The following is a 16,595-nucleotide window of genomic DNA, read 5'->3' on the forward strand; positions in this document are numbered from 1 at the left end:
TATGGTAGTGGTAATCAAGATAATGGTGACCTCCTTCAAAAGGTCCCAGGCACTGCTGCACTCAGTGCTCCTGACCCTGCAGCGGGCCACCACTGACCCATGCCTCCACCAGAGACTTTTGGAGATTCACAGAGAAGTCTGGGTCAGTCTCTTGTGTGGTCACTGCTCCTTTCTCCTTGGTCTTGGTGTGCACAAAATTTTGTTTTTGCCCTCCAAGAGGGTTAGGCACAGGGATCCTCAAACTCCAGCTCCCTTTCTGCTCATCAGAAAGTTCAAGTTTTATAGTGGTCTGCACAGGGAAGAATTATACCAAAATTACCATCTGCAGAGTTTTCTTGGTACTTCACCATTCTGCTTCTTCCCTTCCCAGTCCTGCTCACTTCCTGATATTGTTGCCCAAGAACACTTCATAATAAAGCCATTTCTCCTAAATCCTGTCTCAAGGTTTGGGGAGCCCAAACTAAACACATGCTCTTTTTTTGTTGTGCAGTTGTTAAGTCGTGTCCCACTCTTTGTGACCCCATGGACTACAACATACCATGCTGTTTTAGCTCCATATCATATGAACTAACACCAGTACATAGCCAGGGATTGTGTTGTTTCTAAAGTTGTCTTGGTCACTGCTTGAGACCTTGAGTCTTTGATTCAAGCTGGATCAGATCTGCGTACCTCAAAAGGCTACAGGAAATCAGTGGATTCTAGGAATTCCATGCTTGGAAATTTAGATGCTCACATTCTAAGAATGTGATGAAATAAGCTATGCCTTACTTTCTGAATGAGCTGTGGCTGTTCAGTGAATGTGGTGGTGATGCAGTCCTTTAGCTGGCTTTATAAAGAACCCATAGAAAGAGCAAAGGATCTAGAAGACATGTCCTGACCAATAATGCAGCCGCAACTCCCAACTATGTGTGGCTGTTGAACCCTTGAAAGGTTGCCAGTGCAAATTACGATGGGCTGTAAGTGCAGAATGCACACCTCGTTTCAAAGATCAAGTGCATAAGAAGAAAAGAAAATAGCCCAGTAATCTTACGTTGATTATATGGCAAATAATATGTTTGAAATATTGGGTTAAATAAAATTTATTATTCAATTTATTTCACCTGTTTATTTCTACCTTTTAAAACAGTGGCTACTGGAAATTTTAAATTATTTGTTCACCTCCCATTATATTTCTGTTGAACTGAATGGAATAGAGGTCGTAGCTTTCAACCTTAAATGTCAGACCAAATTAAATCTCCCTAGTTCTTCATAATATCTTCACTGTACCTATTTCTGGTGTGCAATTGGCCCCCAGTAAATATACAAAATGGTACACTGCCTTCAATTATAAATACTTTTACCAATGCATAAGGTTGCCATGGACTTCCCTGGTGGTTCAGATGGTGAAAAAGAATCTGCCTGCAGTGTGGGAGACCTGGGTTTGATTCCTGTGTGGGAAGATCCCCTGGAGAAGGACATGGCAACCTACTCTAGTATTCTTGCCTGGATAATTCCATGAACAGAGGAATTGGCAGGCTACAGTCCATGGGGTTGCAAAGAGTCAGACATGACTGAGCAACTAAAACACACACACACACTCAAGGTTGCCTTGGAGTTGGAAAAGTCTACAGTTTGAGCCCTAACCTGAAAAATATTGAGTATTATACCAGAAACATATTTTGAAAATCAGTGCCAGTAGTTATTATTCTTAGTTTAAAATAATCTAATCTGAGGACATTTTATTTTAAAGCTATTAATAGTTATTCCAAAGTTTTCCTCTGTGTCCATCAAGTTTACTTCACTGACAGCTCTTCTGTCCTGTCTTCCCCAAGCCCTCCACCAACAATCTGTAGAGTGCCAATACTTCTCACCTGGACTGTGACAGCTTCATAATTGAGCCCCCATAATTGAGCATGGAGTCTTAACCAGCGGACCACCACAGAAGTCCCCAAACTCTACTTTTCTTGTCTTTTTTAATTTATTTTTTCCCAACTCTACTTTTCTTGTTACAACTTCCCTTCTTTTTTCCAATTCATTTTAGGCTACTCCCCATTCTCACTAAATTCTGCTAGTAAGTTATAACCCACAGAATAATGTGAATCTTTTTACAGAACATATAGTGTTGTTATCTGAGATTTTTCTTTGAAGTCGAAGGTATTTCAGGTGATAATTTAAGTGGCTTGATTACACTTATTTGTGCAAAATTGATCTGTGCTTAATGTGAATGTTTTTTGCTTAATTTTATATAACCCCAGCATTTATAAGTCTTCAGGGAAAATTCAGTTCAGTTCAGTTGATCAGTCATAATCAACTCTTGGACTGCAGCACACCACGCTGCAGTCAGTTCTTTTCCAGTCAGTTAGTTCTTCATATCATGGAGCCAAAGTATCTGAATCAGAGCTTCAGATTCAGCATCAGTCCTTCCAATAAATATTCAGGACTGATTTCCTTTAGGATTGACTGGTTGGATCTCCTTACAGTCCAAGGGCCTCTCAAGAGTCTTCTCCAACACCACAATTGAAAAGCATCAATTCTTTGGTGCTCAGCTTTCCTTATGGTCAAGGAAAATTCAGTTCAGTTAAGTTCAGTCGCTCAGTTGTGTCCGACTCTTTGCAACCCCATGGACTGCAGGACACCAGGCTTCCCTGTCCATCACCAACTCCCGGAGTTTACTCAAACTCACGTCCATTGATTCAGTGATGTCATCCAACCATCTCATCCTCTGTCATCCCCTTCTCCTCCCACCTTCAATCTTTCCCAGCATCAGGGTCTTTTCCAATTAGTCGGTTCTTCGCATCATATAGCCCAAGTATTGGAGTTTCAGCTTCAGCATCAGTCCTTCAGATGAATATTCAGGACTGATTTCCTTTAGGATTGACTGGTTGGAGCTCCTTGCAGTCCAAGGGACTCTCAAGAAAATGAAAGATCTTTAATCTAAGGAGTTACATATCTATATTTGAATGGATAGGAGCATCTGTCATTGATAACTATTTGTGTGGCAGTTTATATTGTGCTGATTTTTCTAAATAAGCTCAATATTTTAAAATAAAACACACAAAACTCTGCTTAGAGTGTCCCTTTCCCTCCCCCATCACTTGGCACCCCAAGTTTTACCTCAATTATTGCTGTATTACATGATGGCATATTATTTGCATATTATCATAAACCAGGAGGCAAAACACAAAATAACATTAAAAGCTATAGTAGAAGTAACAAAATTAGATGGAAAAGCTGTTGAACGTTGAAGAGGGAGCCAAGTCAACTACAACATCAGATGATTACATTACTTAGCTCTTATCTCATCTTCTCTTGAGACTTTTTTCCAGCCCAGAATGTTAAGTGTTCCAAATCATCATTTATTATTTTGCTTTATTTTTTATTTTTTTTGGATGCCAAGAGAAATCAGAGGTGGATGGTGTGAGGTAGGGGTTGGGATTAGGGCAGCAGTAAGGAATGGACAGAGCTGAGGGGAGGGAACGGTACTGAGTATCGTGTGACACTGGGACTGCAGCTAATTGAGAGACTTCTAGAACTGTAATTAACATTTAAAGATTCCCTGGTGTAGCTGTTTTGACTTGAGTAGTAAAATAGGAAGATCTTATTTGCAGATGTGTTGAAAATACGCATATGTGCTAAGTCGCTTCATTCATATCCGACTGTTTGCTACTGTACGGACTGTAGCCTGCCAGGCTTCTCTGTCCATGGGATTCTCCAGGCAGGAATACTGGAGTGGGGAGCCATTTCCTCCTCCAGGGGATCTTCCCAACCCAGGGATCAAATCTGCATAGGCAGGTGGCTTGTTTACTACTAACGCCACCTGGGAAGCTGTGTCGGAAATATAATTGACTACATTTTAAAATTCTCTAGGTGTTTATAATGCAAGAAAAGGAGTGAGACATACTTGGTTATTAAAGGCAATATACCAGTTCTCTTATCTGTAGGTATTTTAAAAAGCAGATAAAAAAGTGTTCATGGATAAAGAACATTTCCTTAGGAAAAGAATAGTCATTCAGTGATTTGAATTTAATTATTTCATTTTAACAGAGGGAAAAAAAAAGGGAAAAAACCCTTAGGCAAACAAATTGAACTAATTTGTCTTCCTAGTAGCCTCGCTAAAAACATATGTCTAATGACTGCACAGTATTTAAGCTGATGAAAGTGTGATTCACATTTTTCAGGAATGGACAAATGAGGTTTTCAGTTTGGCAACAAACCTGCTGGCCCAAAACATGTCCAGGGACGCATTTCTGGAAAAGGCGTAAGTAGCTCTAACTTTATTGCAAAGGGTGTTGCTTCATCTGAGTCAGTTTCCTTTCCCCTTTGTGAGTCTTTTGTTTATGCTGCACTGGCTTCTCACATTGACAAACATAAATTTCCCTCTGGGGCTTGTTAGAGAACTGATAGCTTCACTACTTGGAACTGGAATACTTCCAGGAAAGATGGCTCTTTCCTCTGAGCTCTACATCTGTGTTACACTGAGCTTGCCTGAATGTCAATGCCTTTGACACGCAGTAAGGAGATGCTTCTAAATCCTGGCAACTATGCCCAGAATCAAAAATTATTCATCTCAGAGAGTCTTCAGCCCTACATCTGCCTGCATTGTATCAATTATTAATCTGAGGGAGAGAACGAACAACATATGGGACTGAGTTTTCCAGAGTCTAAGATCTCTGATAGATGCAACTTAAATCAGTAAGCTGATGTCCGGATTCCTGTCCTTCTAGACAATCATAGCAACTGTTAGTAAGAGAGGAGAAAAAGAATGTAAAGGAAAAAGCAGAATGAAAAGCAAAAGAAAAAAAAGCAAATCAGGAGTACCTAGTCACTCTTGAATTACATAGTCTTTCTGAAATTTATTTGACCAAGGAAAATAATGATTTCTGCCAGATGAGCAAGTAGGAAAGCTGGTTGTGATCAGCTTGGACACTGGATGTCCAAGAGGTTGGAAAGCCTTGAAATCAAAACCACAAATGGAAACATTACTAGGTGGTCCTCTATTTTTATTTAATAACTTTCTGTCTTCCCTCTTCTGTAAGACATACCCATCATTCCAAAGCAAAGACTCCAGTCCACATTGCTTTCATACTCTTCCATGAATTTCTTTTGCGGTTAACCAGGACTTCATGGGTTTACTCAAATGCTCTTTCGTGTCATCCTCTCATCTCATTACTTTGTCACCTTCAGGACCCTTCCTACATGCCTTCCCCTCTCCTCCTCCCTTTATTCTGCTTTTTTGTTGTTGTTTCAATTGTCTGCTTACCATTCTTCCTCTAACAGACTTTCTGGGAAATCTGCTGTGCCACACAGAATGTTGGTGGAAAGTGACACATAGATATAGCACATTACAGCTAGAAAAACAGCTAGTTGGCTCATCATACCTATTGGAGATGTCCACTTCCAACAGGCATCTCCCTATGAATAGCTGCTATGGTCATTCTAGAGCATGCCTTTTGGGGAACACACTGTAAGCATTTCTGTTGCATCTACACCTAGGAATGGAATGGCTGTGTGCATGAGCAGTTGGTGGTTCCAGTTATATATTCATCAATAGAGTTTGTAAGCATATTAAAAAGCAGAGACATTACTTTGTCAACAAAGGTCCATCTAGTCAAGGCTATGGTTTTTCCAGTGGTCATGTATGGATGTGAGAGTTGGACTGTGAAGAAAGCTGAGCACCAAAGAATTGATGCTTTTGAAGTGTGGTGTTGGAGAAGACTCTTGAGAGTCCCTTGGACTGCAAGGAGATCCAACCAGTCCATTCTAAAGGAGGTCAGTCCTAGGTGTTCTTTGGAAGGACTGATGCTAAAGCTGAAACTCCAATACTTTGGCCACCTCATGCAAAGAGTTGACTCACTGGAAAAGACCCTGATGTTGGGAGGGATTGGGAGCAGGAGGAGAAGGGGACGACTGAGGATGAGATGGCTAGATGGCATCACCGACTCGATGGACATGAGTTTGAGTGTACTCCAGGAGTTGGTGATGGACAGGGAGGCCTGGCGTGCTGCGATTCATGGGGTCGCAAAGAGTCGGACACAACTGAGCGACTGAACTGAAGTGAACTGAACTGAAGCTCTCCTGCGCCTTCTCTTTGTCTACAGGCCCAGAAGCAGTGAAAGAGATAAGTGCAGTTTTATATTCACACAATGGAATACCATACAGCAATGAGAAGGAAAGAGTCACAGTGAAAAGCAAATACATGGATGGATCTTGAAAACATAATATTGAGTGAAAGAAGCCATAAAAGACTGTGATTCTATTTTGTAAAGTGCAAAATTAATCTGAATGTTTAAAGGCAGGATAATGGTTTGCTCTTGGGGGACCAGCTCTGGAAGGGGCATGAAAGGGGCTCCTGGGATTCTATCTTGATATGGGTGCTAATTGCAGAAACTTGGACAATAGGTGAAAATTCAGCCAACTGTACACATGAAAACGCCTTTTTCTATGCATTTGATTCTTCAATAAAAAGCTTTTTTTAAAAAATTAGACACTGTTCTCTGCTTCTCCAACAGGTATACTAAACTTAAGCTGCAAGTCACTCCAGAAGGACGCATTCCTCTCAAAAAGTAAGCCATGCGAGCAATTCCCATTATTTTCTATTTCTGTTTCCTCAGAGACCTGAATCTGTGCCGTGGCTCTGCTCTGGTCCAGGGCAGCCTGGAGCTGTGTGGTCGCCAGGCCCCACATGCACCGTGTGCGCATCGGTGCAGCTGCTTTCTTCACAGAGGCTTCCTGGGCTTCCTCCTTCCCTGTGGCATCACTTTCAAGGAACACCAAAGCAGGAAGGGGGTGGAGGGGATGGGAGACCTGTGCTGTTAAACCTAAAAGAACACCTGAAACCCAGATCTAGTCTAGGAATGGGAATTAGGCAACTGTGATGCCTCTTTCTTCCAAGATGACACTACCCTTGAAGAAAGGGTTGCAAACTCAAATGTCAACAGAAGTTAGGCAGGGAACATCCATGACAAAGCAGGCCCAGGGGCAAGAAGGAAAACTGAAGAATGAAATCTGTCTCAAAGAGACAAGGATAACTCAGCTCTACCAGATTCCTCATGGGGCTGCTAGTTTCTGGGTGATAGATTTCCTAATGTTTCAATAGAACCCATAAATCTAAATTATTAAACTGTCCATTATTTAAGTTATATATTTTAAAGCAAAATCACTGACCAAAAAAAGTGCATTTCTAGACCCGTATTCAGTCAAAGGCCTTCAACTTTTGACAGCTACCAGTGAGCTTCTGCTCATAAAAAGTTATTTATTAATAATAATATTAGCAGTGTACACTTTCAGAGCAGTGGGTAGCAGCTAGGAAACAAAATTGTTAAGATATTTATTTTAAAGCTTAACACTAGAAGCATTTTTAATGCAATGTTTTTTAATCGGGTCATCATTGTCTCAAAATATTAATTTTCTATTAGACACTTTGATTTTGAAAAGCACACACATATATCTTTCAGAGCACAGATGCTGATACTGGAGCAAGTGTTATATTTTAAGTCTTTACAGATGAGGGATGCCGAGGTTTGAGTGAGTAGGGTGTTGCGGCTGGCATCTGCAGCTCTCTCACCTGGCCTGCTTTCCCTTCACAGCATATACCGCCTGTTCTCAGCAGACCGGAAGCGAGTCGAGACAGCTTTAGAGGCTTGTAGTCTTCCATCTTCAAGGGTGAGCATGACGCCTTCCTAAAATTACCACTGCTTAATAGCTCTGGATAATCATACTAAAATGTATCATGCCCCAATATTACCCAAACATTTTTAAAGTTAAGAATATGACTTATTTGTTAATATTTACAATATATGGGTCTCTCTATATCTTTTTCAATCCTGTAATCCCAGTATTTTCAATAAGGAAGCCCCTTGTTCTTTGTAAATTTTTAAAAAAATAACCAACCAACGCCAAAAATGTATTGGCAAAAAAAAATATTAACATTATCAAGAATTTAAGCTGCTCATTAATAACAAATTCTTTCTTGATTTTCCTTAAGATATTAACTGATGATTAAGAATTATGATTAGGAGGATTTTAAAATATTAATTTCATTTTATCCCCCTTTTAAAAGTCTAGGTTTCAGATTGATAAGTTAATAAACAGAATGGCAGTACATTTTTATAAATAAATGTTATTTATGTACTATGCAGGGCAGTGCTCAAAAAGCTTTGTCTCGGAAAGGTGCAGAATCAAACATTTTGGATATTGCCTACTTTGCACCTAAGTAACGGACAGATGAGAGGACAAAGATGTGAGATGCTTTTGGGTTTTCGCCTTGAGGCACTTAGTATATGTTAACCTAACAAAAGTAATTTGCGTTCCTTTAAATGAATTTCTACATACCTGGTTCTAAAACAATTTACTGTTGTTTCTGGGGTAACTGGGTATAGTGCATAAAACCTTTTTCTTGTCCTCTATGCAAAACACTCCTTTCTGTTACAAATTATTTTTATCCTGGTATCTAAGCAACAAGTAAGCAAAAATAACACTTATGCCCAAGGAAGAACCTCTGAGTCTCTTGAAACATACTGGCAACATTGAAGCTGCACTGAATGAAGTTGAGACAACATTCTTAAATTGTGAATAAGTTATGAAAAGTGTCGAGACCTGTTGCATTAGCCAGTTCTTATTGAGAATATTTTTGAAAAAAAAATGAAACATATTAAAGACTTTTGTAGGTAACAGAACAGAAAAGAGTGACTGCTGCCAGTTTTTTGCTGTCTGTGGAAAAAGTTGCTGATGCTGCAAACACTGGACAGAACTATGGAAGGGCTCCCCAAATGTTTCCCCATCACTTTAATAAGCAAAAGAAAATGATCAAGCTTGTTATTATTGCTCTTTTGTTTCATGCTTTGGAGCCAGAAAGCTGTAACAGTTACGATCCTGTCCTTGGCTCAACAAATATTTCTTTTTTAAAATTTGACCTGTAGTATTTTTTATTTTTTTAATTGAAAAATCATTGATTTATGTGTGTTGATTATGCTCTACAGCAAAATGATTCCACTATGAATATAGATTTTTCCTATGCTATAAGTAGAACATTGTTATTTATTTATCCTGTATATTAATATAATAGTTAGCATCTGCTAATCCCAAACCACTAATCCACCCCTCCCCCATCTCCCCCTCACCTCACCTTTTCCCTTTGGTAACCCTAAATTTGTTTTCTGTGTCTCTGAATCTGTTTCTATTTCGTAGGTAGATTTATTTGTGCCATATTTTATATTCCATATATAAGTAAAATCATATAGTATTCTTTCTCTGTCTGTTTTATTTCACTTAGCATGATGCTCTCCAAGTCTATCCATGTTGCTGCAAACAGCATTATTTCATTCTTCTTTAAGGATGAATGGTATTCCGCTATATATACCACATATATTCCACTATATTTTTATCCACATCTTCTTTATCCATTCAGACTCAAGGAGTATCTCTTGAGCTCTTACTGTGTGCCCTCCGTCCCTGAGAATATGGTAGTGAGAAAAATGAAATTCCAGTCCCAGATTCAAGGACACATTCTCTAGGGGTGCCAATTAAAAACTTCAACTGACACATGTAAATTGGGGGAAAACGCCATGAACAAATGGAATGGAGCATTGCTATTGAGAATAAGAGAAATTCGTTCCAGAAAAAGAAAACTGTGTGCAGCACCCTGAGGCTGGAAAAAGTTTACCAGTTTAAGTAACTGTAAAAATATCACTGTATTTAAGCATGAAAAAAAAGCATGAAACATGAATTTAGAAAGAGGTGCAAAGAATTTGTTTCCTCTAAAGTTGCTCCCAATTTGACCTTTACCTGATTTGACCTAACATCTTGTGGTGGGGGAGGAGATAAAAAATGTTAACTTGTTACTACAAATCTAGTTAAGGGAAAAAAGGAATAGAAGAAGCTGAATAGAAAATCAAATCCATCAATCAGTTCTCTGTAAATTACAACTTTCTAAACAATTGGATTGTGAGAATTCAGTCAATAATTACAAGTTGAGTCTTTATAATCCACTGTGTCTTTTATTTATAGGTTTGCCCTTTCAAACAGTGTCAACTGGAGACATTTTTAAAGGAAAATGAGATTCGAATAGCAGGAGTTGGGTTTAAATTGAAACGATATTTATCTTTAGTAAATTAAATGTTATGACAATTTTCTGCAAACAAATTGGAGATTAAAAAAAAAATCAACCTCCATCATAAAGTTTTTAAGCTCATTATTCGCAGTAAAGTATACTCTACTTGGAGGAGTGGTAGAATTAGATGCTGTGAAAAGATCTATATGGGGTGGGTGGTGGGGGGGGCGGGGCGGGATTCAGGATTGGGAGCTTGTATACACCCGTGGTGGATTCATGTCGATGTATAGCAAAACCAATACAGTATTGTAAAGTAAAATAAAGTAAAAATAAAATTTAAAAAAAATTAAAAAAAAAAAAAACAGAAAAAACAAAATCAGTTTCAGAGTGAGGAAACACATGTTTCCTGGAACTGGCTATATATTTTGAATCTTTGCTGTAATTTCATATCTACAGAACAGTGGCTCTAGAGAATATCTACTAATTACCAAAGGTATACTGACCAGGGGTGTTTTAAACACTTCACAGAAGAAAAGGTCACACAAATGTTAGATCGTATTAATTACAGTACATATCGGGGAGCCTCATATAGCCAGTGGTTGTGCAAACTCATTTGAAAGGAGCCTGATGCTGGGAAAGGTTGAAGGTGGGAGGAGAAGGGGATGACAAAGGATGAGATTGGTTGGATGGCATCACCGACTCAATGGATATGAGTTTGGGTAAACTCTGGGAGTTGGTGATGGACAGGGAGGCCTGGCATGCGGCAGTCCATGGTGTCACAGAGTCAGACACGACTGAGTGACTGAACTGAACTGAACTGTTCAACTAGGTTTAATTGTGTTCTGTAAATAGATACATTACCAGAAATACTGTGGACATCCTGTTGTGATTTTTTAAACATTATCTTTGTGCACATTGTTAGGGATAATTAATGTGCTTGAACTTGTATCCTGACCAACATGATCCATTGAAATAACATACTCCTTAATGGGTACTCCTTTAGCTATTTCAATTGCTTGTTAAAGTTACCTTAATTGTTAAAAAGTAGTACTATATGTAAAAAGAGAGGTAAAACAAGGACTGTCTTCTATTAATAATCCAAATATATATTTCAGTGAGAACTTTGAGACTTTTCCATATTCATAAAATTGCTACTTTGCCCACAAGCTTTCTGAGAACAGAAAATAGTTTACTTGCACCAAATTCCCTTTGATTTAAGGCTTTTTTAACTTGAAAAAAAGCTCAGTGACATTTGGAGTCACATTATCATCTTTGCATGGCACTGGCCTTTTAATGAAGAAAATAGGAATAAATCTATGTATTTTTTTAAATAATAAATTTTACTATAGCTATCAATATACATGTAATACTACCCTCCAAAAAAGTGACAATTTTGGATTTATAGAATTTGATATATTTTAATAAAGAATAGTATGAATGAAATTTACAAAAGAACTTCTCCCAGAATAACTGCAATATGTTGCCTTTCTCCTATACCTTATACCCAGAATGGAAATCAGAAATATAGTTACTTATTCAGCTGTGAATCTTAAAACCACTAATACACAGTTCCATTTTAGAACCACATTAAGTATTTGGTTCATTATCAGTAGCTTACTTGTAATTATTTCCTGTCCTCTCTGGCTGTAACTTTTGTTTTATCTCTTTAGAACAAAAATATTAAGAGCAGGTTGAAATCCTGAATTTACTGGAAAATGATTCATTTATTAGGCAAGATAAAATGTGCATGTGGACTCCTTATTCATTAGAGTCCGCTGAAATTAGTATGTTTTAGAATAATACTTCTGAATGTTAAATACTTATTTATTACAGAGTATAAATAAGAAAATACAAACAATATCCAAAAACTGGCATGAAATTTAGTTTTCTGGATTATAGCACAAGTTGAGGAATCAAGAAACCTTAATTTAAAACATAGCAAACCTGCCCCCACCAACTTGATGTCACAGACAAATTTTGTAAACGCCCATCTCCTTAATGTTTGTATCTATAAAAGGGATCACTAACCATTCCAACCTCATAAAGCTGACAAGGAATTAAAGCATTCAGGTAAAGCTCCTGGAACTATATGCTTAGCATATAGTAAGTGCTCAATAAATACTTATTCTTATTATCCTCTGAGAATTATTTATATGCATATACATGACTTTCTCTCTCTTTTTTATGTACATGTATTTTTTTCAGGATTCTTTTTTTCCCTTATAGATCATCATGAAATATTGAGTATAGTTCTTTGTGCTATGCAGTAGGTCCTTGTTGGTTATCTATTTTACATACAGAAGTGTGTGTATATTAATCCCAAGCTCCTAGTTTAGCCCTCCTTGCCTTTCTCCTTTGGTGACCATAAGCTTGTTTTCTATGCCTCCAGGTTTATTTCTGTTTTGTATGTAAGTTCATTTGTATCATTTGTTAAGATTCTACATATAAATGATATAATATTTGTCTTTGTCTGGCTTACTTCATTTTGTTATTTTTAATTTGGCATGTAGATATTTCATAACCTGTTTTTGGAATCTGGAAATGTAAACACCACCAGTACTACCTTCAAGTTGTACTGAAGGTAGATTCTTTGTATTCAACCATAGAATTGAAGGAACTTCATTTTTAATGAAAATACTTTGTAGTTTCTGGAGTAAATGGGCCGGATTCAGACAGTATTGGCCTTCTTAATCCTTCCTCCAATAAAGTTTGATAGTAATGGTAACAAATAATCATTGATAATCTGTTTCGTCTTGGAGGCATGATGAGGTAAACGAAGTCCTGGACCACAAGACAGATCTAAGGTCTGGTGCCATATCCTGAGTGAATTCAACAAACATTCATTAGGTGTATATTATCTACCACGCATTATTCTGGAGACACAAAGGAATTAAATAAGAGACAGTGTACTTTATTCAAAAACACACAATCTAGTCGATGATCAGAAATATAACAACTAAAGGAAAACTGTGTAGTGGATTCTATAGAGAAGGTATATGAAGGTGGACTGCAGACACTCAAAGCAAGAACGTATCATCTCTACCTGGTTGGTGAAGAAGTGTTCACAGAAGAGTATTTGACGTTTTGGCATGCTCTTGAGCATCATCCTTGGGTTTCGTCCTGCTCAAACTTGGCACAATGAGTCTGTTCTATCCACTTTACCAAACCATGAGATCCAGGAAAATAAAAAATGTGAATGATCTTTGCACACTCCAGCCTTATTTAAAATGTAAGGAATTATTAACTGACCATAGCTTTTCCCTCAACATCTCCTCCATATCCTTTCACTTTAGCTTTCAGTCACGCTCATTTCAACTTATTTCTCCAAAATGTTTTTCCCTCATTTTCACCCACTGACCCCAAAGGGTATCCTCATCAGTCAAGTTGGGCAAAAGAAAAAAATGAAACTGTATTGAAACATTTTCCATTTTCTAACATCTGACTGGTAATAAAAGTAATACTGTGTTTATTCATATTATTTCATCAATGTGTCCTCTCTAATAAGAAGTTCTAATTTTTAGATAGAAAATAGAAAAATAGAGTTTTAGTAAAGCATGTCATTTTATGAAATGATGTGTATGGACTCTTTTTAATTGAATCTGATCTCTTATGGGAAGCATATTTGCTATCAACTTCCACCTTTTTCAAAAATTACATTCATTCATTTGGTAAATATTTACTGTGGGCCTGCTATCTGTCACAGAGATTGAGCAGTTAACAAGCAACACACAGGTCCTAGTTTGTGTCAGTCTGCAGGTTAGCAAGTAACACAGACAACTGTACAGTTGGAAGCACAAAACAGTTAAATAAGAACTGAAACAGGAGACAAGCATGGTGTGATAGTAGCACAGACTGGAAATTAAAACCTGGTGTAGGAGGAAGAGGTTTTAAGCTAAGACAAGAAGGAAGAAAAATAAAGGAAGTTGGTAAGAAAAGGAAGACAATGATTGATACCTTAGACAAAATCTGCTTGTATGCTCTTAGTGAGATCAGGAGGAAGGGAAGTTGAGTGAGCTCTAAATAGTAACTAAACAGTGGGGAGTAGAAGAGAACAAATTTGGGGTTCATCAACTCCAGTAAAGTCTGATGCTTGAGTTGGCCAAACGAGGCACTGAGTATTTCCTTGAGATTTGTTTTTAAATCTCTCTTCCCTGTATCTCTCAGCCAGACAATATGATAGCAATGCTCATTGTTGGCTATTTTCAAAGCTACTTATAAGAGACTCAGAGAGTGTGGCAATTAAAATAGTGTACATTATCCAGTCAAAAGGATTTCTCTCACTTTGAAAAATTAAGTGGAATTTTGGAAACCTATTCATAGGTTAAGCTTTTCTCCATTTTATGAGTGGCAAAACATCATGAAACAATATGTTGGAATTTCCTTCTTGGAACTGGCTCTTTGTACTCATGATTTCAAAGTTAGTGTTCAGGTAACTGAGCTTAACCATTTAATGTTTCTTGCTATATATAAATGATATGAATTGTTTGATTGTCTCAAAATGCTATTTTGCAAAACAGATTTTTTTCCTGCTCTATAAATCAATTTAATAAAGAAAATGTTATTTTATGTGTTCATTTCTCAAATATAGGACTTCTGCTGTTTGCCAAGTGGTGAGCTGTTTTCTTATCTGTTAGCAAGCAGTGCAGTCTCAGACAATATTTTTTAGATACTTCTATAAAAGTATATTTACGAAAACATGAATATGGTAAAAGGAAGGATGTTTTCTTTAAGGGCTTAAAAATAAAAATAATCACATAAACACATACCCGAAATAGGAAAAGCGGCATGAAGATGTCCTTCCTGTTAACAAATGCTGGAATACATGCTTCCAGTTTCCATGGCAGCCGCACTAAACAGAAAGTTAAGTCACAGAAGTCAGTTTTTATATCAGTGACTTGCTTTCTAAACAGTAGAACTGAGAGGAATTAGTGACAAAAAATGACTGGTGTCCTACTTATGAAAACTGTGTTGCAACTTATCAGTTTACTTAAGAAAGAAAGAACACTGTTTAAAAAAAAAAAAAAGACACAAAATTGGAATCTTATGTTTTCATTTTGAAAATATCTTTCTCCAGGTTCTTGAAAGAAAAATGCATTCATTCAAAAGTCTGCTAAACAGCACATAAACAATGTGAATGCTCTTCACGCCACTGATCTGCACACTTAAAAGTGGTGAAAATGACATATTTAAGTTCTGTATATTTTATCACAATTAAAAATGAGATTAAAGTCACCAGGAAAAGCAACCTAAAAGAAAAAAATTTCTGAACAGATCATGTTTCACTAGGTCTAACTTACTTTAGAAATTGCCTTAACATCCCTTCAGAAGGAGAAAACTCTTAAGCTTAAAATATAATGAGAAAACAGAAAATGAGCTTTTGATACCTCAAAAACTAGTGTCCCTGTAATGCTAGCCCCATAGATGCTTTCTGAATGCTTACCCTGAGCACTTAAAAGAAAAGAAAGAGGGAAGGAGGAAAGAGAGACAAAACAGGGAGGAAAGATAATGAAGAAAAAGACCATTTACTGACCCTCTTATTTTATTCCCCAGAATGATTCGATACCTCAAGAAGATTTCACTCCTGAAGTGTACAGAGTTTTCCTGAACAACCTTTGTCCTCGACCTGAAATTGATAACATCTTTTCCGAATTGTAAGAGAATACATTTTAACCCGTTTGTTCCTGCTTACAGTGGTACTCAGTGGTACTCAGTGTGGCTGCAGCAAAGTGGTAGAGGGAGATGTCAGAAATTCTTTGTACAATGAGTAACAGCAGTGTTTCTGCGTCATTTGTTGGAGACAATCACGCATTCCTACCTCTGAGGTTCAATCACTGCTTGTAATGATTGAAATTTGCTGTGACTTATTGTAGGGTGTCATTGTCTTAATATTCTCGGAGGTCTCTGCATAGTTTGAAGACTATGGCTAGTGAGCGGCATGTAGGCAAGAGTCTTTGCAGAGATAGACTCATGTTGTTGAAAGAATGCTGAACCGGGAACCTGTCATCATACTTCTCTGCATTGCATCAGTGAAATGAGAATTTCAGATCACTAAAACCACCCCCCCCCCCCGGCTGAAAAGTATTTTCTTTTATATTAGAAATTATACAGACATTACTTTTTGTAAATGATTTTTTTTTTAAGAAACCAATCAAAACACCAAGGCAAATATGGGGAAGTAGCAATTTAACCTTAATATAGTGAAATCTACATGCTGACAGACCACTCCAAAATTGATAGGCTAAATAAAGATTTTTTTCATATGGAAATCAAGCACAGTACTTTGCTGAGTTCATTGCCATCAGTTATTGATAGAACATCTGCAACATCTGTGCCACTGAACTTGTTTGTCTTTGGTTGTCAACAGGATTGAAATGGGAAGTTTGAATCACACGACACTGCAGAGTTATAGACTCTTACTGAAGCATAATTTTAATGAAAAGGAGAATGTGCCCAATCATATTGGTTCTTTTTAGTAATGAGTAATAAATAAATCTTTAGGTTGATTAAGCAGAATATGAGAAATTGATGACTAAACCAGTTTAGCATCATAATCAAAACAGCAACCCAT

The 16,595-nt window shown here is 37.4% G+C and overlaps 1 protein-coding gene across 1 annotated transcript in view; it reads left to right on the forward strand.

Moving 5' to 3' along the window:
- The window catches only part of PLCB1 (phospholipase C beta 1), an 854,020-nt gene that overhangs the window by 587,557 nt on the left and 249,868 nt on the right, over window positions 1–16,595 (forward strand). Inside the window, exons 5-8 of the mRNA XM_052650392.1 lie at window positions 4,158–4,237; window positions 6,489–6,542; window positions 7,566–7,641; window positions 15,578–15,678. Of these exons, the coding sequence (XP_052506352.1) occupies window positions 4,158–4,237; window positions 6,489–6,542; window positions 7,566–7,641; window positions 15,578–15,678 (311 nt within the window). The remainder of the gene's footprint in view (window positions 1–4,157; window positions 4,238–6,488; window positions 6,543–7,565; window positions 7,642–15,577; window positions 15,679–16,595) is intronic.

The sequence above is a fragment of the Budorcas taxicolor genome, chromosome 13, assembly GCF_023091745.1.
Source record: "Budorcas taxicolor isolate Tak-1 chromosome 13, Takin1.1, whole genome shotgun sequence".
In the NCBI taxonomy this organism is placed as follows: domain Eukaryota; kingdom Metazoa; phylum Chordata; class Mammalia; order Artiodactyla; family Bovidae; genus Budorcas; species Budorcas taxicolor.